General features: G+C 41.1%; 1 protein-coding gene across 1 annotated transcript; it reads right to left on the bottom strand.

Annotated features, from left to right (window-relative positions):
- Positions 1–903: 903 nt before the first annotated feature.
- On the bottom strand, positions 904–21,898 carry AQP2 (aquaporin 2). Its single transcript, XM_070934911.1, has 4 exons — positions 21,536–21,898; positions 9,813–9,977; positions 5,899–5,979; positions 904–1,119 (listed from the first exon to the last, which is right to left on the bottom strand). The coding sequence occupies exons 1-4, from the start codon at positions 21,896–21,898 to the stop codon at positions 904–906; spliced, it is 825 nt and encodes a 274-aa protein (XP_070791012.1).
- Between the last annotated feature and the right edge of the window lie 830 nt (positions 21,899–22,728).

The raw sequence follows: 22,728 nt of genomic DNA, 5'->3' as shown, positions 1-22,728 counted from the left end.
AGCCTGGAGAAAAAACAAAACAAAATGCAATGATATATAGCAGGTTCGTTACAAACACCTTTGATTTAAAAAAAAAAAAAAGAATGTGGCTGCAACAAATAGATCTGCTCTTAAGATCTCCCGATCTTTGTTTGATCTAAAATTCAGCATAAGCATTACATTGTATTTTAATAAAATATATAAAACTATAGACAAGAAAATCATTGTGTACACCGTGAGAAACTGGATGAGGAGTAAAATGATACCGTGGCTGATTATGTGATGGGCAGAATAATCCTATGCGTGCTTACTCAATTCCTATTCTATTTCATGGTCTTCACTCTTTAGGGAGTATATTTAGGATTGCAACCTAAAGCTACTACGTAAGCTTGCACACTTTGAAGTAAATAATGACAGTGCAATCTGTTTACAAGATCTAGGAGAGTATTATTTCTGTTTCCTAAATTTTCTCAGCCATAATTCTGGATAACATTATTACCTCCAGAACCTGCCATTGTAGTGCCTGGGGAGGGGACAAGATACCCAAACTAGATAGAGAGATGATGGAGGGAGGGAGATGAAGAATTTCTAGAATTCTTCATGCAAGGTTCTAGAAAGCTCATGTGAAATTTAGCTAGCTTGAACCAGAGAAGAAGAAAACCATCAGTGAATTCTTTCATCAGTGTATACAAACAGGCTGCTACGTGCTCCTTTTGATCTAGATCAACATCCTGGAGATCGAAAGGTACATCTTTTACAATTTGAGGAGAAAACGGATACACACTTGGATGTCCAGATGAACAGCCACTCTGACCCAGGAAGTTCTTAATACACACTCTGTATCTGTAGCATATATGGATGCATATTTGGCTCAGAAGAACATGGTTAGCTATGACCTGCTCCTTTTACTGGCTCTCAGGCTCTTTAGACTTTTTCCATCACTCCCCGAGGCAAAGTTTGGGGAGAATGCAGCTCCATTGACTGCCTCCTGCGAACTTCACGCTCTTCCCAGTCCTCTTCTGGCTCATAGCCTTTGAAGATTGCTAGCCTCTCTGACAGAGTCTTTCTATGAGGGAAGAAAGCATAATTGTAGAGCAAGGAAGCCACCACTGCTCCAACCATGGGACCCAGCCAGAAGACCTGCACATGGAAATGACAACATGAGAGAGACTCAGAAGCTGGCAGACACAATGATTACTCTTGGGTAACACAAAGAACCAAAATAGCAATAGCCATAGCACTTATATACCATCCCATAGTGCTTTACAGTACTCTCTCAGCAGTTTACAAGGTCAGCACATTGTCCCCAACAATCTGGGTCCTCATTTTACCGACCTCGGAAGGATGGAAAGCTGAATCGGTCAGGATTGAACTCATGGCTGTGGGCAGAGTCAGACTGCAATACTGTATTCTAAGCACTGTGCCACCATGCCACTACCAAAGACAATTGGCAGATTTATTTGCGTTAAACATCACATCATTTCATCTATATTTTATTCTATAGACAGGAAGAATTTCATTAAAATAAATTTAAAGTAATTTATTGGAGAAGGCAGGAGAAAAATGGCAGGCTGCTTCCTTCCCCACCATCCCTCCCCATATAGGTGGATTCTGGCCTGGAGAGTCAGTTAATGAATTCAGTGATTCTACACTCCTCTTTTTCTTCTCCTTTTAGTTTTTATTTTATTTTATTAAATATGTTTGCTGCCCATCTCACCATTTTTGAAGGCCTCCTTCTTCCCTTCTATTTATTTCTCCAAATTACTTGTCTTCCTAGGTTTCTCCAGCATTTACAAAGCCATTTTTTTTTTTGGAAACTCCTGATAACTTTTGATCATTGCATCTGGAATTCCTTCTTCTGTGACCTCCAAACCTTCCTGCTTGTCCTGAGTTGTGAGTAACTCGATCAATAACACCCAGAGATTGCAGTCTTGGGATGTAAGAGCTGGGGCAAGGGATGGGCTGGACCCATGGACTGAGGTCAGCTTTATTGATCGCCAGCGGTTGAGTTAGTTGGTGGTTGTATAAAGTGCCGATGTGTGGATTGTATGCAAATTGCACTATAGTATTTTCTACCTATGTACAATTTTAATCAACTATAGTCCATATAGATTGGAGCTAAAAAATTTAAAATACATGAACTGTGAGTTTGACGGAATGGTTTCCACCACTGATTTTGTTGCTGTATTGCACTTTAGTCTGGTCGTGTGCCAGCTATGTGTTTTGGATGTTTTGGTCTTTTTGGTCTATGACCGCAATAAAGTATGTTGTTGTTGTTGTAACACCCAGAGATCCTTCTGCTCATAATTCAGCTCTTGGTGACAATGGGGCAGCTAAACTAATGATTACTAGTTAATCCTTAATATATGGTAATTCTAGAATCGGTATACAACTCCTCATCATAGTGGTTTTCAATCTGTTTCCAATCCAAGAAGCTTCATACAATTGTCAGACATTGCTCGTCAAGGAAATCAGGTTATGAAAGCTTCTCTGCAAAGTATATTCAAGCAACGGGCAATGGGATTTATAGTTAAGCCCTACATTTGGAAAGCACCACTTTGGGGAATGTGGACTATAGAGTGCATCCAATATATTACTGGAAAAGCAAACAAGGTATTATTTCCTATTATTCAGACGTCAGTGCTGAGTTATTTCATACCTTCCAACTAAGGCAACATAACTAAGATGCTAACAGTACTGTACAGTTCCTCTGGTGGGGAGTTCATGGACAACTGCCAAAGGATTTTGCTTCCTTCATTCTTTTACTTCATTGAATATGAATGTTAAAAGTCTCCAAAAACTCAAAACAAGAAACCAAAGTCACGTCCAGTAACAAACTGGCCTGAAACTGGTTGAAACAAGAGCCTGAAACATTCACATAGAGCTGGAATGGGATGCTAAACCATTGCCAAACCATTGAAACTTCTTCTCATTAAACATTTGTGTGCCAATGGCAGCCCTTCTTGGAAGGGGAGGCTCTGCTCTCAATCATTCATACCTTAGTCCCTTCCTATTTTGACTATTGTAATGTAATCTAAATGGGGGTATCCTTGAAGAACATTTGGAAGCTGCAGTTGGTCTACACGTAACGGTACTGCACCGTTTAGGATGCACCTGGTAGCATCTCTGCTTCATAAACTGCACTGATTTCCAATATGCTTTTGGATACAATTAAAATTGTTAGAGATCACCTGTAAAGTCCTACATGAGCCAGATTATTCATGGCACTGCCTATTCTCAGTTATTTCTGCTCATCCCACTGGATCTCACTGGATCCCACTGGATCCAATAGTGTATCTGGATCCTTTCTCTGAAACAGTGCCATCTAATGGAATCTAGACAAAAGTACCTTTCAGTTGTGGTGCTTGCCCACCTCCAAGATCTGGATGGCCAAGACTGTTAGACATCTGCAAAGTCCTGAAGACTTGACTTTTCTTTCAGGCAAAGGAACATGTATGATTCTGGCACTGTTATTTTATTTCTTCTTTTTATGTTTTGTTTTGTGAGTTGCTGAGATCACAACAGTAAGATAGGCAGCAATCCAGGAGCCTGAATAGCTCAACAGACAGAGCTCTGTAATTTAACACCAGCTGTCTGCAATTAAAGTAAGATCGAATCCCGCCAGGCTCAAGGTTGACTCAGCCTTCCATCCTTTCTAAGGTAGGTAAATTGAGGACCCAGTTTGTGGGGGCAATAAGATGACTTTGTATAAATATACAAAAGTATGAAGGCTATTGCTTAACGCATTGTAAGCTGCCCTGAGTCTCCGGAGAAGGGCGGCATATAAATCAAATAAATATAAATAAATAAAATAAATATTGTAAGGTCCTAAAGATGTGTTTTGCCAGCGGGCCTGCGGAACCCAGAGTGGGATGGAGGAGCCCATTAAATGGCTGATTTGAATGTGTGTTGTCACCAAGGGTGCATGTGTGTGTGAGGGTTTATTATTTTATTATTTTTATTTCTTCCACATTGTTTTTGTCTATAAGCCGCCTAGAGCAGGTGTCTACAAACTTGGCAACTTTAAAACTTGTAGACCTCAATTCCCAGAATTCCCCAGCCAGCATGGTTGTATTCACACTTTAAGGCTCCGCAGCATAGTTGGCTGGGGAATTCTGGGAATTGAGGTCCACAAGTCTTAAAGTTGCCAGGTTTGGAGACCCCGGGCCTAGAGTCTCCATGAGTGAGTAGGCGGTGATATAAATTTTCTAAAATAAATTAAAAATATGGCTTCCATACACAAACAAACAAAAAACAGCCCTCTTATGGAGACAAGAGCTGCTCCTGGCCCATCAGTCCTGTTGCAACTGTCCTAAGTGATAGTTGTTTTCTTCTTGTAAGGTTATGCTTTAATCAGAAGTTTGCAGAGAGACACCTTGTGCTGCTAGAAAAAATGGACAGGGCCATATGGCCAGAGTGGATGAGTTCATTTTGTTTCATGCACCGTGCCTTTTGCCTTGTGTATATGGCATTCATCCTTCTGTACTCAATAATTCTTGTGCACAGGCATGAATAAACCAGGTCAAACTCCAAGTCTAAGTGAATCTGGGGACCTTGGTAGCCTCCTAATATTGTGGTGTCCCTTACAGTAAGCAATCTATCCAGGGGTGGGATTCTTTTAGCAACTGGTTCTCTGCCTGGTTGCTGGGTGGGTGTGGCCATGATGGGCATGGCCTACTCAGCCTCCTGCACCACGGCGGGGGGATGACGGGACATTTTCGTCCTCCCCAAGCTCCGGAGGCTTTCCTCGAGACTCCGGGAGAGTGAAAACAGCCTCCCCTGGGCTCCAGAGGCCCTCTAGAGGCTGGAAACACGCCTGTTTCCAGACTTTTGGAACTTCTGGGAGGCCCATTTTTCGCCCCTCCCAGAGCCTCCGGGTGGGCACTGCACTTACCTGGCATCCAAAACGGGCCGCATGGAGATTCCTGGGAGGGGTGGGGTGGGGTAGGCGGGGCCAGCCAGTTCTTGCAACTACCGGTTTGGTGAACCAGATGTAAAATTAGCATCCGGTTTGCCCGAACCACTCCAAACTGGCTGAATCCCTGAATCTATCCCATCCTTATCTTCCCATCCTGCTCCTCACTTGTATTCTTGGTCACACTTGGCTAGGGCAAGGACATGGATTGTGTGGAGTCTTCAGCTTTGGTCTCTAAGGCCTGCCTCTTCTTTCATAGTTTCTCTGAGACTCAGCAATCCTAGTAAGGATATGTTGAGGTAGGAAATCTTGACACCTCACCTTCCATCTAACTAATTTTAGCAAAAACCATCCCCCCCCATCATTAATAGGAACAGAGAAAATGCAATTCCCCTTTTAAAAAATACTGAGGGAGGAAAGAATACAAGCTTGGCTTGTTTCACAAAAAGTCAGAGAATATCTGTCTGTGTACATATGAGAGACAAAAGGGAATATGCAACTATGTGAATCTGTCAACGATCAAGTTAATGAATATGCTTACTTATATGGATCATGGCATGTCTCAAATGGTTGAGACTCCTAAGATTCACAACCCCCCAAACATTGCTATCCCTTTTTAGTGGTCTGTTGCAACTGTAGATTATCCGGAGCAGGTTTTCTCAACCTTCTTACCTGGAGAAAACTTTGAAAAAATGTTTGGGTTTGTTGGAACTCTTGCATTAAAAATCAAACCCACCCCCCAAAAATGTGATAACTTCACAATGCATTTCATTTCCAACATACACCATCTATGTTTTCAACAATTACCACCACCACTACTATAACAAAATGACAGACTAAGCATCTGGATTGCGGCGAGTAAACATTACCATTATTGCAAGTGCTAGCATTGCACACTGTGTGAAGTTAAAAAAATGGGTTGTGGGTGTTGTTTTTAAAATCAGGATCTCCAGCAGAACCCCTTCCATAGAACCCAGTGGAGAAAGGCTGGTCGGGTATCTTACCCAATGATTGTCAAATTCACCAAGAATCACAGCAGGGGCAAAAGATCTAGCAGGATTCATGGAACAGCCAGTGTAGTAGATCTAGGTAGAAAAATAGGATGAGATTAGTGATATGCAGTATATGACTCAAATGATGAAGGATGGAGGTTGGATGAAGGTTGTCACTGAAGGATACAGAACATAATCTCATCTGCTGGTCCGCTATGAGTCGATGGGAGGTGGCGTGTTTTTTGTCTGCCCAATCTAGGGCTGAGAGAGTGATTGGCCCAATGTCATCCAGCCAGCTTCCATGCCTAAGAGTGGACTACAGTCTGAGTTTTATTTATTTATTTATTTTTCACATTTTTCTAGTGCCCATCTCACTCAGAGTTTTTGTGCTTATGGTCCGCACCTTAACTACTATACCACACTGCCGTGTGTGTGCATGTGTAGTTAGTAGTAGAAAGGGATTGGATTAGATTAGTGGCCCCCAACGTTTTGGGCACCAGGGACCAGTTCTGTGGAGAGAGATTTTTCCGCGGTTCAGAGGGGACGTGATTTTGCGTGCTGCCAGCATCCCACAGATGGGGCTTTGCTTACTTGTGCGGCCTGGTTGCTGGCATGCCACAGTCTGGTGCTGGTCCACAGACCAGGGGTTGAGGGACCCCTGGATTAGATAATCTCCAAGATCCCTTTCAACTGTTATATACTTTGATTCTTTATGGGAAAAATCTAAGTTAAAATCTCAATTCAACTTGAAACTGATGGAAATATCTTGGACTGTTGATTTATTGCACAGTTTTATATAACAGGATTTCTAATGAGGATAAAAATGAGAGAGAGAAAATCCATATCTGTCACTCTAAAGCAGTGGTTCTCAACCTTCCTAATGCCACGACCCTTTAATACAGTTCCTCATGTTGTGGTGACCCCCCAACCATAAAATTATTCCTAAAACCATTGAAAATATGTGTTTTCCGATGGTCTTAGGTGACCCCTATGAAAGGGTCATTTGACCCCCAAAGGGGTCGCGACCCACAGGTTGAGAACTACTGATCTAAAGCATTAGGTAAATTAATATATGTAGTCAGATCTTTTGACAGTTTTCTTTTCCCTTATTTGTTTTTCCTGAGAAGAAAATAGCAGTAATATATTTTGATTAAGCAAATGATCTGAAGACCTTGAATACAGTTTAATTCAGCATAATGGCTTTAATTAAAACTGGCTAACGGTAAGGAACACCATATAAATATGTGACCAAAGCATCACTGAGACTGAGCAATCAGCAGAAAATGAGGAAGAGTCAACAGCAAGGGTGAGTAAAACTTTGGAGAGGATTAAGAAAGTTTTAGATTTCAAAAAGAGCCAAAATAATCAGAAAAAAAAAATAAAGTCAAATCACTCAGGAGGAAGACAGGGTTGAAACAAAAAATTAACATATACTTGAATAATTGGCCTATCTATGAACAGGATTTTATGCTGGGTAATTATATGAATATCTCTGAATCTCAATATGGTGTCTTAAAAAAAAGCTTGCACGCTTCTATTAAAACTAACATTTAAGGTACTATTGTTTCAACTGAAAATCATGTTCTATTAGACTTGTCATTCTTCTGTGGCTTATCTTGCTATAATAGCACTTAGACTTATATACCACTTCTCAGTGTTTTACAGCACTCTCTAAGTGGTTTACAGAGGCAGCATATTGCCCCCAACAATCTGGGTCCTCATTTTACCTACCTCAGAAGGATGAAAGGCTGAGTCAACTTTGAGCCTGGTGAGATTCGATCTGCCAAATTGCAGGCAGTCAGCAGTCAGCAGAAGTAGCCTGCAGTACTGCATTCTAACCACTGTGCCACTGCGGCTCCAAGAGCCACACCATTGCTTCTTCTAGAGTTATTTTGCATTGACTGAAAGTGGCTCTCCAGAGTTTTGGGGCATTTTCATATCACTTTGTTCTTATTTTCCTAATTTTTCCAAAGAGGCTTTGAAGGTGACTTCTAACCATCATCCACTCTGCCAACCTCACAAAGCTGAAAACATGCACAGAATGTTAGGGCCAATCAGGGCTCCCTCCTGCTGTTAGGAAGAGAATGCAAATAATATTAAATAATATCGAACTCCTGGCAGTGGGAATACAAAGTTAGCCTGCAATATTGTATTCTAACCACTGCGCCAGCATGGTCCATGGTGGCAATAAAGCCAGTATAGCAATAGAATATACAGTGGGACACTTGTTGGTAAAATAAGGAGAGGACAATATCCTTCCTTGTAGCCACTTCTAAGCATACACAATCTATGGCAGAGGACTGGAATAATCTTCATGGGGAATTTTTTGAAAGTACAGGTCGTCCTTGACTTACCCATTGATATAGCGACTGTTCAAAGTTACAACGGCACTGAAAAAAGTAACTTTTTTTCATTTTTCACATGATGATTGCAGCATCCCCATGGGCATATGAAAAAAATTCAGATGCTTGGCAACTGGTTCGTATTTATGACGGTTGCAGTGTCCCGGGGTCATGTGATCAACTTTTTCAATCTTCTAAGAAGCAAAGCCAATGGAGAAGCCAGATTCATTTAGCAACCAGTGTTCCTAACAACTGCAGTGATTCACTTAGCAACTGTGGCAAGAAAGGTTATGAAATGAGGCAAAATTCACTTAACAGCTGCCTTGCTTAGAAATTTTGGCCTCAATTGGCTCAATTTTGGCCTCTCCAAGGCTCAAGGTCGACTCAGCCTTCCATCCTTTCTAAGGTAGGTTAAATGAGGACCCAGTTTGTGGGGGCAATAAGCTGACTTTGTATAAATATACAAAAAGTATGAAGGCTATTGCTTAACGCACTGTAAGCCGCCCTGAGTCTCCGGAGAAGGGCAGCATATAAATCAAATTAAAATAAAATTAAAAAAAAAAAAATTGTGATCGTAAGTTGAGGACTGCCTGTAATTGGACAGAATTGGGAAAGGAGGAAGGAAGCCCTCTTGTGCAAGCAAAAAAAGCCACATCTTATCACTGAGATTGGCTTATAACAACATATCAGCAAGGGCAGCCATTATGAGTACCACTGAACAGATTGATGCACTGAACTATTAAATGTGATCACTTGTACTCACAGATCTCAGCAAGTAGCTAAGGATAATCAAATCCCAATTGATGATAACATCCTCGTAATAACATGATCTCAGATTGGTTGCTAACTAGAAAAGGAAGGAGAAGCAGCCAGATAGGAATGCATCCAGCGGTGGGATTCAAATAATTTAACAACCCGTTCTTTGCCCTAATGACCGGCTGGGTGGGTGTGGCCATGGTGGGCATGGCCAGGGTGTGTGACAGGCAGCACTCGGCCTCCTGCACCTCCCTGGGAGCAAAAACGGGCCGTGGGGGGGGGAACGTGCCGCCCCCCACGCCCCATTTTGGGCCTAGGAGGCCTCCTTGCAGCCTCCTGAGAGAGAAAATGGGCCGCTGGGAGGGCGCACCGCCCCCCCTGCCGCTCCCGCGCTGTGTTTTGGGCGTAGGAGGCCTCCCTGCACTTACCTGGGAGACAAAATGAGGCACGTGGGGACTCCTGGGAGGGGCGGGGTGGGGCGGAGCCAGCCAGCAATTTAACTACCGGTTCACCAGAAACCAGCCCAATCCAGCTGAATCCCACCACTGAATGCATATATGTGCCGCCCAAACCCATTGAATCAGGATTCAATGAGTAGACTACTTGTGTGTCCAATAACACACTTCGCCAATAAAGAATTCTATGTGGGGTGAATCCATAAAAAATTGCTCTGATTTTCAGCCACGAGAAACCTCACTTGAAAAGGGCCACTCCTTCAACTCCAAAATTTGGATTTTATTGTCAATATTATTGTCCATCCCCCCCAAACTTTATTACATTTCAATTTAACATCATTGCTTAATTTTGCACAGCAATCTGATTACGCACTCCAATGAGGTGACCCAGGACGACAGAGAAACCAATGGACAAAGCTGGGGATCCCAAATTGTCGGTCCGATGATCATCAGTGGAGGCAAAAATGCAAAGGACCAATTGAAAAGTGAGGAAAATCTCCATGGCGACAGCTTGTCCTGATGTTGTGTTATTTTGCACCTAGAAGAAAGCAGAAGAAAATTAAAGCTCTTTTTCTGAAATCAGTTGCTTTTATGACAGCTGAAACGCTTTTTAAAACCCTCTTCAGAATTTAGTATGTTGAATACAATACTGTGGTCTTTAAAATTGAATTTGTTTATTCACTTATTATTTGTTTATTTCTTCAACATATATAAAAACCTATCTCACAATTGTGGTTCTGGATGGCTTACAACATTAAAAAAAACCCCACAGAAAACCTTAATGTAAAACCTAAAAAAGGAGGTGAGGAACAACCAAATCATAAAAACATCATGATCTCTCACTAGCATTCTAACCCACATGCCTAGGATCACATCCAATCCTTTAGAGCCTTCTGAAAAGTCACCAATCTAACCTTAGGGAGAATTGCGTTCCAAAAATCAGGCTCTGCAACAGAAAAGCCCTCCTTCCAAGGTCCCACAAGATGACATCCTTTGACTGGCAGAATCAATAGCAGTTGCATCTCATTGTTAAATTTTGCTGAAATGCTAAGATTTTTTTAAACAAACTACTGCTGGGACACTTGTTCACAAATAATTTGAACATTGTATTTATATATTGTAGATGTATAAAATGGAATACAATGGAAAGGCATACAGTTTCATTTTCTTTCAGCTCCCTAGCCTCATTAAAGGTAAAGGTAAAGGTTCCCCTCACACATATGTGCTAGTCGTTCCCGACTCTAGGGGGTGGTGCTCATCTCTGTTTCAAAGCCGAAGAACCAGTGCTGTCCGAAGACGTCTCTGTGGTCATGTGGCCGGCATGACTAAATGCCGAGGGCACACGGAATGCTGTTACCTTCCCACCAAAGGTGGTTCCTATTTTTCTACTTGCATTTTTTACGTGCTTTCGAACTGCTAGATTGGCAGAAGCTGGGACAAGTAACGGGAGCTCATCCCGTTACGCAGCACTAGGGATTCAAACCGCTGAACTGCCGACCTTTCGATCGACAAGTTCAGCGTCTTAGCCACTGAGCCACCACATCTCTCCTAGCCTCTAATGAGGCTGGTGACTCTGTAATGTACCAAATATGTTGTTCAAAAGACTTCTCAAACCAAGAAGCCTTTTGAACAGCATATTTGGTACATTATAGAGTCACCATTTCCATGATGGCCAAGTGTGATACTGTGAAACATCAAAGTGTTCCAGGATCACAATGGATATATTAAGTTGCTTAGGTGTGTCACAGATAAAAATCTCCTAGTCACCCAGCCTCATTGGAGGTGTAAAAATAACTTACATTTTCCATTGATGAATTGGATACTCTATATTAAGAAAGGTAAGTGATTAACCCAAAATGAATGGAATTTGATGTACAACATAGGTACTAAAAATGAATACTTGAAGAAGAATGGAAAACCTACTCCCTTCTCTCATAAACAAACAAACAAAATAGATAGTTAGAATCACCGTACCATTCTGAAAATTCAATCCACTGCCATCTTTTTTCTTGTCTGCTATTGGGGTTGACATTTTCTGCCAAGCACCACTTTGGTGGCTACCATTTTCTACGTTCTTGGATCAGTCATATGGATAATGTTTTGCTAGTAAAGATGGAGATGGCAGGAAGACACATGGCCACTACTTTTGGGCTATGTATCAGTGTCAACAAAGGTGGATATGCTGACATATCAATGATCAAGAGTTAATTTTTAATTTTTGCCTTCCTAAAATGTTAATAGGGAATTGATTCCCATAGAAGATTACACACCCCTCAGGAAAATGGGCTGCCATGTATTTGCCTGGTTTTCTATTTCCATTACAATAGTACAGTATCTCACTGTCATTGATTCAATACTATATGACTTCCCTGAGGAGAAATAATTGAATTAACTGAACAGATAAGATCTCTGTTATTTGTTTCTTTTGCCATTCCAACTGCAGATTGATTATGTTTGAATGAATCTATGCCATTGGGGAAGTAGCATTCCAGTAATAGCAGAGATTTTGATCTGTGACACCCCTAAGCAACTGAATATATACATTGTGATCCTGGAACACTTTGATGTTTCACAGTTGGCCCTCATGGAAATGGTGACTCCATAATGTAGAATAGAATAACAGAGTTGGAAGGGACCTTGGAGGTCTTCTAGTCCAACCCCCTGCTTAGGCAGGAAACCCTATGCCACTTCAGACAAATGGTTATCCAACATCTTCTTAAAAACTTCCAGTGTTGGAGAATTCACAACTTCTGGAGGCAAGTTGTTCCACTGATTAATTGTTCTAACTGTCGTGAAATTTCTCCTTAGTTCTAAGAACAGCATCTTTGTACCAGATGCTGTTTAAAAGGCTTTTTGGTTTGAGAAGTGAACGTTTTCAAGGCAAAAAACCTAAGAAAGTCTAGTTGCCTTTTGAACAGCACCTTTGGGACAACCATGACCTGGATGATTGAGAATCTCCATAGATCTGTTTCCATAATACAAGCCCATAAAATCTATGATCCATCAATCTGAATGCAGCTCACTAATCTACTCTTGGTGGTGTAATATATGCTTCAAGGTCCCGATTTTTAGTGCCCTGCCCAGCACACAGCAAAGAAGCCAGTGTCATTTTATCTTTGGTGGTCCAGAGTTTGTGTCTGATCATATTTGATTTGCTGGGTTGTGACCTGCGTCTGGGCTTTGTTGTAACTTCCATCTCATTGAAGGAAATGGCCTCACAGAAGCAGTAAACAAATCTCCTTTATTAGGGAGTTTGTAGGGGAAAAAAAATCTGTATTTCTCTCAAGGGCTACATTCCCTTAGGATAATCTCTTGGAGGCTGTGTGGTACATCGGCCGAAAGGTTATCAGTAAGTTTGTCAAGAACTAAAGAATTGGTGGGAGGGACACCAATTCTTTCTTGGATGTCATCATTTTCCTCTTTTTGATACCTTTTCTCCCTAGAGCAGAGCACCTTTCTCTCGAAAGAAAGAGACAAATAACTAATAACTTCCTCAGAGCAGGCTATGAGGAAGAGACCAGAGGTGGGTTTCAGCAGGTTCTGAACAATTCTGGAGAACCGGTAGCAGAAATTTTGAGTAGTTCGGAGAACCGGTAGTAAAAATTCTGACTGGCCCCGTCCCCATCTATTCTCTCCTCCCGAGTCCCAGCTGATCGGGACGAAATGGGATTTTGCAGTAACCTTCTCCTGGATTGGGGAGGGAATGGAGATTTTACAGTATCCTTCCCCTGCCATGCCCACCAAACCACGCCCACCAAGCCATGCCACACCCACCAAGCCACACCCACAGAACCAGTAGTAAAAATGTTTGAAACCCACCACTGGAAGAGACAAATAGCTACGACAGCAAAAACTGATCTCCTGCATTAAAAGTTAAGCTGAGGGCCATGAGAAAATCACACATGCTTCAATTTTGCCTCTCCAAATGGCTTGTGACCAGGGGTGAAATCCAGCAGGTTCTGGAGAACCGGTAGCGGAAATTTTGAGCAGTTCGGAGAACGGGCAAATACCACCTCTGGCTGGTCCCAGAGTGGGGTGGGACTGGAGATTTTGCAATATCCTTCCCCCAGAATGGGGAAGGAATGGGGATTTTGCAGTATCCTTCCCCTGGAGTGGGAAGGGAATGGAGATTTTGCAGTATCCCTCCCTGCCACGCCCACCAAGCCACATCATGACCACCAAGCCTGCTTGTGATGTTCTATTAAGTGTTATCTCTAGGCCGTAACTTTGTTATCTATAGAAAACAGTACTGGAGAGTTTTAAAATGCAGCATCTGGTGCAGGGGTGTCCGCAGGAGGGTAAAAAGCTAAGATTATATATATATATATATATATATATATATATATATATATATATATATATATATATATATATATATATATATATATATAAGTTCGTCACGCCTCCTTTATGGACCTCTTAGGAATGGGGTGAGGTCCACCATAGACAGTTTATGGTTGAAGCTGTGAGGGTTTGAAGATGGTGAGTGTGACTGCAATTAAAGCCCTACCCTTGCATGCACATTAAAAGAGGTAGGACTTTGATTGCATAGTCATGCCTATCATCTTAACTTTTTAAATCCTCCCTGTGGTTGCCCTGATCCAAGAGCTCCATAACAAAAAACCAGTTGCTCAGATACAGTTTGCCTTGCATAAAATGTATGCATAATTCATGCTTTCAAGGAGCATTTCTCTCCCTCCTTCAGGTGCAATTCCGGTGGTTGGGTCAGAATCTCATTAGGCAAGTAAACAGAGCCTATGGGGAAGAAAAGGTAACACAGAGCAGCACATCAGCATGTATTTTTTTCTCGACATGGTAATTTATCTTGATAGGCATTTCGCATCGGAAGGCTTTTCAAAGCTGCATGCTTTTTTCTTTTCTTTTTTTGGCCTCGTTTGACTGAGGAGCACATGAATCTTGAAAGGGTACTGCTATGACATCTTTCATCAAAAAACTGACATGGTGGGTGTGATTAATTATAGCATAGTGTACTTACCAGTGGCGAAATTCAAATTTTTTTACTATGGTTCTGTGGGCATGGTTTGGTGGGCATGGCATGGCTTGGTGGGTGTGGCAGGGGAAGGATACTGTAAAATCTCCATTCCAATCCCACTCCAGGGGAAGGTTACTGCAAAATCCCCATTTCATCTCGATCAGCTGGGACTCAGGAAGCAGAGAATAGATTGGGGCGGGGCCAGTCAGAGGTGGTATTTACCGGTTCTCCGAACTACTCAAAATTTCCGCTACTGGTTCTCCAGAACTGGTCAGAACCTGCTGAATACCACCTCTGATGCAAAGGCTTTCCACTTCTCTCTGTCTGGGTTGTAGAATCTCTTTTTATGGTCCTTTTTTTCAGCCTCCTCGTATAAAATCATTTTTTCTTTTTTGTCTCTGGAGATTATACTGTGTGTGTGTGTGTGTGTGTGTGTGTCTGGTATATATCAGAGCAGGGGTGGGTTCTAAATTTTTTTACTACTGGTTCTGTGGGCATGGCTTATTTTGTGGGCGTGGCTTGATGGTCATGTGACAATTAATTAGGATTTAGCAGAGGTACTAGTCTACCAGGCTTTTAACTGCTTGCAGAGCTGTACCGATGTACCCATTTATTTTTTGCAGGCACTGGTCTACCCATTTATTTTTGCAGGCACTGATCTACTCATGTATTTTTGCAGGCACTGGTCTACTCATGTATTTTTGCAGGCACTGGTCTACCCATTTATTTTTTGCAGGCACTGATCTACTCATGTATTTTTGCAGGCACTGGTCTACTCATTTGTTTTCTTTTAACACTGATCAGCTGTAGGGCGGCCCTTTGAAGCCCCGTGGCAAGAGTTTAAACAGTTTTTTTTCCCTCTAGCCATCAGCTGGGACTCAGGAGGCAGCAATAGATTGAGGGTGGGGCCAAATAAAAGGTAAGAATAATGCGGGGTGGGGGGATGGGGGGTGCGGGGGGCAGAACCGGTTCGGTGACGTCATATCGTCACCGCTACCGGCTTGGGAGAACCGGGCCGAACCGAGAGGAACCCACCACTGTATCAGAGGTGTCAATCTTGGCAACTTTAAGACTTGTGGAATTCTGGATGTTGAAGTCTACAAATCTTAAAGTTGCCAAGGTTGGATACACCTGGTATATATCCATCTTGTTTCTTTATTTTCTGTATCCATTAAATGTTCTCCTCTTCATTGCATATACAGTGCCACTTTTCTTTCCAGACCTAAAAGAGGCATACAGTACTCTCAGCTTCCACCCACTCTTGTGTATCTACCCACACCTTTGCAAGGAAGGTAAGTTGGAGGATGGAGCTGGCTTATTAGATCATTTCATGGCTTGTGAGTTAGTTGTAGTTGTACTATTAATTAGAACCATGTATTAGTAGTTTTCTAACTACTGATATTCTTTCTCATTCTTTTTTCCCCCAAAAGTCCACAAAGGGCAGCATAATCTTAAAGAATGAACCAAATATAACAGCTAAATATATTTATTTTCAGTTTCATACCATAGTGGCATCATGACATTTTCCTTTTGTTAATGCCAGTAAATTAAAGTACATTTCTATAGAGCCACAAAAAGTTACAACAGAATCAACTAACTTTACCTAGTCACTCCAGAAGTTGTATATCTTTGTTGCTTGATTGAGACTATACCAAACGAAGAATATTCTCACAACTCAGATTTAGATGAAATACCTAGTTATTGAGCTGCAATATTAAGGGATCATGATAGTTACATTTGAATTACTCTCATACCTTTTTGCAAATCAGGCCTACGTCTATCGTACATCTCATGTTTAACATTTTTATTGGGTTATAAAATAAAATAAGAGACAAAATATGAAAGTAAATATCATACATCTGACCAGCCAGATTAAAACAAAAGAGCCAGTATCCAAGTAGGTTTTTTTATTATGTTCAGTCATTTAAGTATGTTTATCTGCATTTTAGTGCAGATTAACAATCTGATTATTGTTGCAATGTTACTGGCATTTACAAATCAGTCTCTTGCCCTGTGGCAGAGATCTATTCTGGTATATCTTACACAAGATTTTGGCAAATAAAAATGCAGCTGACAGTGCTAAAAATGGCAGAGGGGATTGTCTCATCTTCGAAGAATGCGTGTCAGATTACCTAACAGAATGTGCCTGTAGATTACACTTGTATACAATTAGAAGTATGCAAACATTCCTGTTCTTCTCCTGTTTCTGTGTTGTAAAATCACCAATAATTATGGATTAATTTAATTCCCAATAGGCACTTTAATTTAATGGTTCTTGGAGGATGCCTTGATAGTCAACACATGTCTCCAGGGGCTTGTAAATTATTCCTGAGCTATATGACTATGGAGTCATATAGCTCAGGAAAATAGCTCCAATTCAGGAAAACAGCTCCAATAAATTAATCTTATTAGAGTAAATTGCCTTATTGACCTTTCCCAAACTGATAAATTCTACATAAATTGAAGGGTTCCCAGAATTCCTAATCAACAAAGTTAAGAAGTCAAGCTAGCAGTACAAGTGATTTTCATGGTGATTAATGCAACCTTTTTCAACCACATCATCAAACACTAGCAATAGCAATTAACAATAGCACTTAGACTTATATACCACTTCACCATGCTTTTACAGCCCTCTCTAAGCGGTTTACAGAGTCAGCATATTGCCCCCAACAATTTGGGTCCACATTTTACCAACCTTGGAAGGATGGAAGGCTGAGTCAATCTTGAGCCTGGTGAGAATCAAACTGCTGGCAGTCAGCAAAACTAGCCTGCAATACTGCATTCTAACCAGTGTGCCACCATGTTTCTTTTTAATAAATTAGACATTGTTGGATATCACTAGTTCTTAAAAACACAAGGAAGTTTAATTAACTAGATTAGTTTATGGATAGGCAAATGGAAAGGAAACAATCTTTGTTTATAAACAAGAACATCCACAATACAGTATCATAATGATAATAAATACAACCATTACAATATTTTCAATTATCTTCAATGTGGATCACATAACTATTTAAAATCATCTTTAAGGTGGAGCTGATTTAACTAACTAAAAAGGGTCTCCAGAGTAATGACAGCTTAACCTGCCTCTAACCAACAGGATCAAGGCAAACCTGGTTCCTTGTATTTGGTTAGTATACAATATGGAAACACTTAGAGAAAAGCGTTTTGTCCCAGCTTCAGTAATCCTCATCTTCAGGTAGTAGGGAATTACTGTACCAACATTTTTCTCAAGTTTCTCATGTTGGATGGGACAAATCTGGTTGGTGGAGGTGATCTTCAGTACCAAGCCATACAGGGCTTCATAAATAAGCCCTTTAAATTGCACCCAGAGAAGTACCTGCAGCCAACGCAGGGCTTGTAGCCCAAGTGTTTTATGTTATCCTGTGCCAGTTAGCACAAGGGATACTGCAATTACAGTTTCTTGGTGGTCTCCACAAAGTGCATTGCAATGCATCAATCAGGTGGTGATGACAGCATGAGTTGCAGGTGCTAGTTCCTGCTCCAGGTTATAACTGGTACACAAGCTGGAGTCGGGCAAACACCCTCCTGATCACAACATGTATCTGCCCACTCAGCAGTAGCCATGAATTTAGGAGGAGCCCCCAAATCACAGACCCCATGCCATCCCTTCAAAAGACATCCCTGGAATCCATAAAGATCTTCAATGTACAACCAGCAACTCTGCCTTGCATGAATTTAACTCCATCTGCTTGATCCTATCCATGTCCTAACAGCCTCTAAACACTTGGACAAAACCTTGATTGCATATCAAGTGTTGGCCAAGGTAGCAGTGTATAATTGGGTATCATGAACATATTGATGACACCAATCCGAAGTCTGCCATTAGCTTTATGCAGATATTGAAAAGTTAACAGGAGGGGATCAAAGTCTGCTGCCTGCCATACATCAAAGGCCACTGAACTGAAATTTCTTCCTCTAAAGCACAATGTCCTAGTCCCCAACCCTTGCAAGTAGTCCAAAAATATTCCATGTTTGATGGTACTGAAATCCACCAGAAGATCTAAAAGAGCCAGAAGGCACACACACACACACACATCTCTGCTAACTTCTAATCTAACAAGGTAATCCACTAACACAACTAATGTGGTTTTTGTGCCATATCCATGCCTGAACCATAGCCAGATAATCCATTCATTTAGGGTTTTATACAGTTATTTTCCTACAATTGCCTCAAAAATTCCCCTAAAAAAGGAAGTTTGAAAACAGGTCAAAACTGTCTAACACATCTAGACCCAGGGAGGGCCTCCTAAAATGCAGGTGCACTACAGATTCAAGACAGCAGGAACACCTCACCCCCTCTGCAACAAGACATTGGCTATCTCCTGAATCCTTGTTGCTTGTATCCTTACGATTTATATTGACTGTTTCCTAATATAGTTTGATTGCTTATTTCTTCCCTATGACTATCATTAAGAGTTGTACCTTATGATTCTTGATGAATGTATCTTTTATTTTATGTACACTGAGAACCTATGTACCAAGACAAATTCCTTGTGTGTCCAATCACACTTGGCCAATCAAGAATTCTATTCTATTCTATTCAGTGATCACCTAGCTAGGAGGACATAGATCCAGCCCAGAAGGGAGAGGAGACTTATCCTAGCTACTTCATTGGAGTCCACAGGCCAAAAGGAAGACTTTGCAAGATATTGTCCTAATAATATTATGATCCCATCCCTCATGAAGACTGAAGACTTTAGTGGCAATATGCTGTGCCAAATGGCACAGCTGCCAGCTGCTAGTCAGGACCACAAAATTCTAATAAAGGCAGCTGGCTGACAACTGGCCAATACAATAAGAGATCAGAAGCAACAGTCTTATAATATTACCATTATAATTATGTTATCTATTTTATTATGATCCCAGTTTTCTATTAATGATTGGCAATTTCAGAAATGGATTAACACGATGACCTTCGGCATTAGGGTGCCCACCTGTCACGCTAGTGACCTTGCTGGTTTAATGTTTAGAACAGGGGTGAAATCCAGCAGGTTCTGACAGGTTCTGGAGAACTGGTAGCGGAAATTTTGAGTAGTTCGGAGAACCAGCAAATACCACCTCTGGCTGGCCCCAGAGTGGGGTGGGAATGGGGATTTTGCAATATCTTTCCCCCAGGGAGAGAATGGGGATTTTGCAATATCCTTCCCCTGCCACGCCCACCAAGCCACACCATGCTCACCAAGCCACGCCCACAGAACCGGTAGTAAAAATATTTGGATTTCACCACTGGTTTAAAACTATTTCAATTTTATATATTAAAAAAAATATATAAAGGAAAAGTCAGCACACTGCAAAGTGCCTTTATTTTCAAGAAATATCCCTAGCTTTGAGGAGGCATTTGAAGAAAATAAAAAAGATATGACGGCAACTCCTTTTTTTTTCCTTGCCCAGAGTATGAGAAGACCTTTCAGTGTTGGTAAATTGGGAGAGCACATCCAAGTGGGGAGGAGAGAAGGGATTATGGGCTCATAGAGAATGTCTTTAAATAATGATTATATCAACCACGTAGATCTTCTAGTATTTGCCACACCATGTTAAAAGATACCTGACCCTGAGTTTATGAAATGGGCAAATGGGTATTTATAATGAGAAGGGAGGACCCTGTTATTTAAGCTGGTAAAGTGCCATTCTTTTTAATAATACGTGGCATCAGGAAGTACTTGATTTTTTTCTGAAGAAATAAATATATTGGCAATTGGGTAGCAATTTGTCATGCCAGCATCAAGGCATAGCAACCTGGGCTTAGTACTGCTTTCACAGAGGAACTGGAATATGACAGGGAAACAAACTGCTAATCCCTTAAATAGCATATGGCCCTTGTGGGAGAATAGAAACCAGAAAGGTCAAGCAAGGATTAAGTTTACAATGCTAGAAACATGCAAAGATCATTGCTAGATTTGGAATCCATGTTGATAAATATATGATATTTACAATAACTAGCTTGCTCTAAAATGGATTGAAAAGACCTGTAGTAAAAGCTTACATCTTTTTTTGTGATGGAATCTATGTATCTTTAACATCTAGATAGTGGTCAGGAAGATCTATTGGTAGGTTTTTGGATGATTAACATTAGGTCAGCAAAGTGATATAGCGATTAGAAAAACAAAAGGCTTTTGTTTCCTTTCCTAAATTAGGTTGCTAAAAATCTGATCGGTTTTGTCCATCAAGTCGGTGTTGACTCTTAGCAATCACATAGATTTTTCTCTGTGATGGCATGATCCTAACATAGTATTTCTGATCTTCCAATGGTGCATTCATATTCTGCATCAGGTTCCAGAGAGTGGAAAGTACAATTCTCATTAAAATACAAAGTCTTGCAAGTCTGAAATTTCTACCATCAATTTAATGGAATTTCCACATGACAGGAATGCACATGTTTCACTACTGGCATCTTTAAGTTAAAACAGTGTCAGTTGGAAGAACTGGGTATGGGGAGATCCAGTAGGCTAGGGAGAAGGATGAGCTAGTCCAATAACTGAGTACCCATATCCCACTAGATCAAAAATTACTATTTACCACCCTGGTTTGGGATTACACACTATGGTAAATCATAAGCAAACTGCCTATAGTTCAGCATGAATTGTGAACCTTAAGCCCCATATATTGAGTCCTGCATAGCATTGGACTTTGATGAGTCAAGATAAAATCCAAATCCCATCCACTTCTTCTATGGGCCAATCATTGTAAAAATCTGGGTAATATCAAAAGCTCCAACTCTTTCCAACCATTTAGTGATAGTCCAGATTTTTTGCAGTCCTGGGTAACTCTTATGCATGAAGAAAGGTACAATAAAAATCAGCAGTCAGGGAAAGCACAATTACTGACCTATTTTAAAATAGCATTGCTTTCCTTTACCCAAGTTTCTCAAAAGGAAAGACGGCAATCCAGTAGAAGTGTATCTACTTTGCATGTAGAAACTGTTAGGTTGGGAAAAATTCAAGAGACCCATTATCTTTCAACATAAACATTACTGAATTAGCATGACCAATATTAATACACTTCCTATATGGGCCATTGTGATGACCCAGAAAGCTGGAGTCCTTCAGTCCTTCCATTGCTAAAGACAGTAAAATCCTTACCCTGTTGATGGCCAAGCTGCCCCGAATATGAGGTGGAGTGATTTGATGCAGGAGAGCAGCCCCCGTCACAGCTCCTAGGATCTGTGCCACCACGTAGAAGATGGCCCTGAGGAAGGAGACTTGAGAGCCCACCAGGCAGGCCACTGTCACTGCAGGGTTAATATGGGCTCCGCTGACATGACCTACTGCTTGAACCAAGGTACCAATGGCCAAGCCAAATGCGAAGGAGATCTGGAGGACGTTTGGTGGGGAAGCAGGCCAGTTCAGAGCTGAGCCCAGGCCGAAGAAGACAAAGAGGAGCGTGGCTAGGAATTCAGCAAGGATAGCTCGAGTGAAGGCCACAGAGCGGAGTTCCCACATCATGGATGACAAATTGTGCAGATCAGACTGGGTTGAAACCTATCATTACACTTTTCCTTTTCAATGATGATATATCCTGAAAAGATGGTGGGATAAAATCCGTATGTATGTGTGGATGTAGGCGTAGCCGAAGAGAAAAAGAGAGAGGGGTATATATGTGTGTGTGTATGTATCTTTACCTGCAGAGGAGGTAAAAGTTATTTAAATGGAGGTGGGGTTTGGAAATCTAATGCTTTTTCATTCCTGTTCCAGCTGAGTTGTTCCAGTTTAAACTCTGCCTTCTCTGATAAACTGAAAAATTAACATTTGCTGGTCTTTCCTTCCCACTAGATCTTAACCTTTTATTTCATACTTTCAAACATATTTGGCAGGGTTGCTAGTTTTTTTTTTTTTTTTTGCCATTGTCTTTTTGACCTCTGTTTTCAATTTTTTTTTAAAGCTCACAGTTTTTATCTGAATTTATTTCAAGTAATCTATTGGGGTATTTTTTTTATTTTTTATTTTTGGCTCGGCTTTGAATTTCTAAGCAATGTCCAACTGTTGCTCTTCTCTTGTATCCTGTACTCTCAACTATTTAGATCTCCCGATATCTCTCATCATTGGCCATACTGCAGCAGTGGTGAATTCTGGGGAACCATAATCTCTCCAGTCTGATGTACCTGGAAGTATTGCATATACAGATGCAGGGAGAGGAAGGACTGGAATGTCCTCTTTCAAGGTCACTGTCCATCTTTGGAATTTTGTAACAAAACCGGTTCTTTCTGGAGCCCTATCACAAGTTTCTGCTAAGCTTCTGTATCTGCAACAGTATTCTTTGACTGGGAGAAACATGA

This window comes from Pituophis catenifer, unplaced genomic scaffold (assembly GCF_029215685.1).
Source record: "Pituophis catenifer annectens isolate HBS135680 unplaced genomic scaffold, rPitCat1.0.hap2 SCAF_2, whole genome shotgun sequence".
NCBI lineage: Eukaryota > Metazoa > Chordata > Lepidosauria > Squamata > Colubridae > Pituophis > Pituophis catenifer.
The sequence above is the reverse complement of the archived record's forward strand: the minus strand, read 5'-3'. Positions and strand labels throughout refer to the sequence as shown.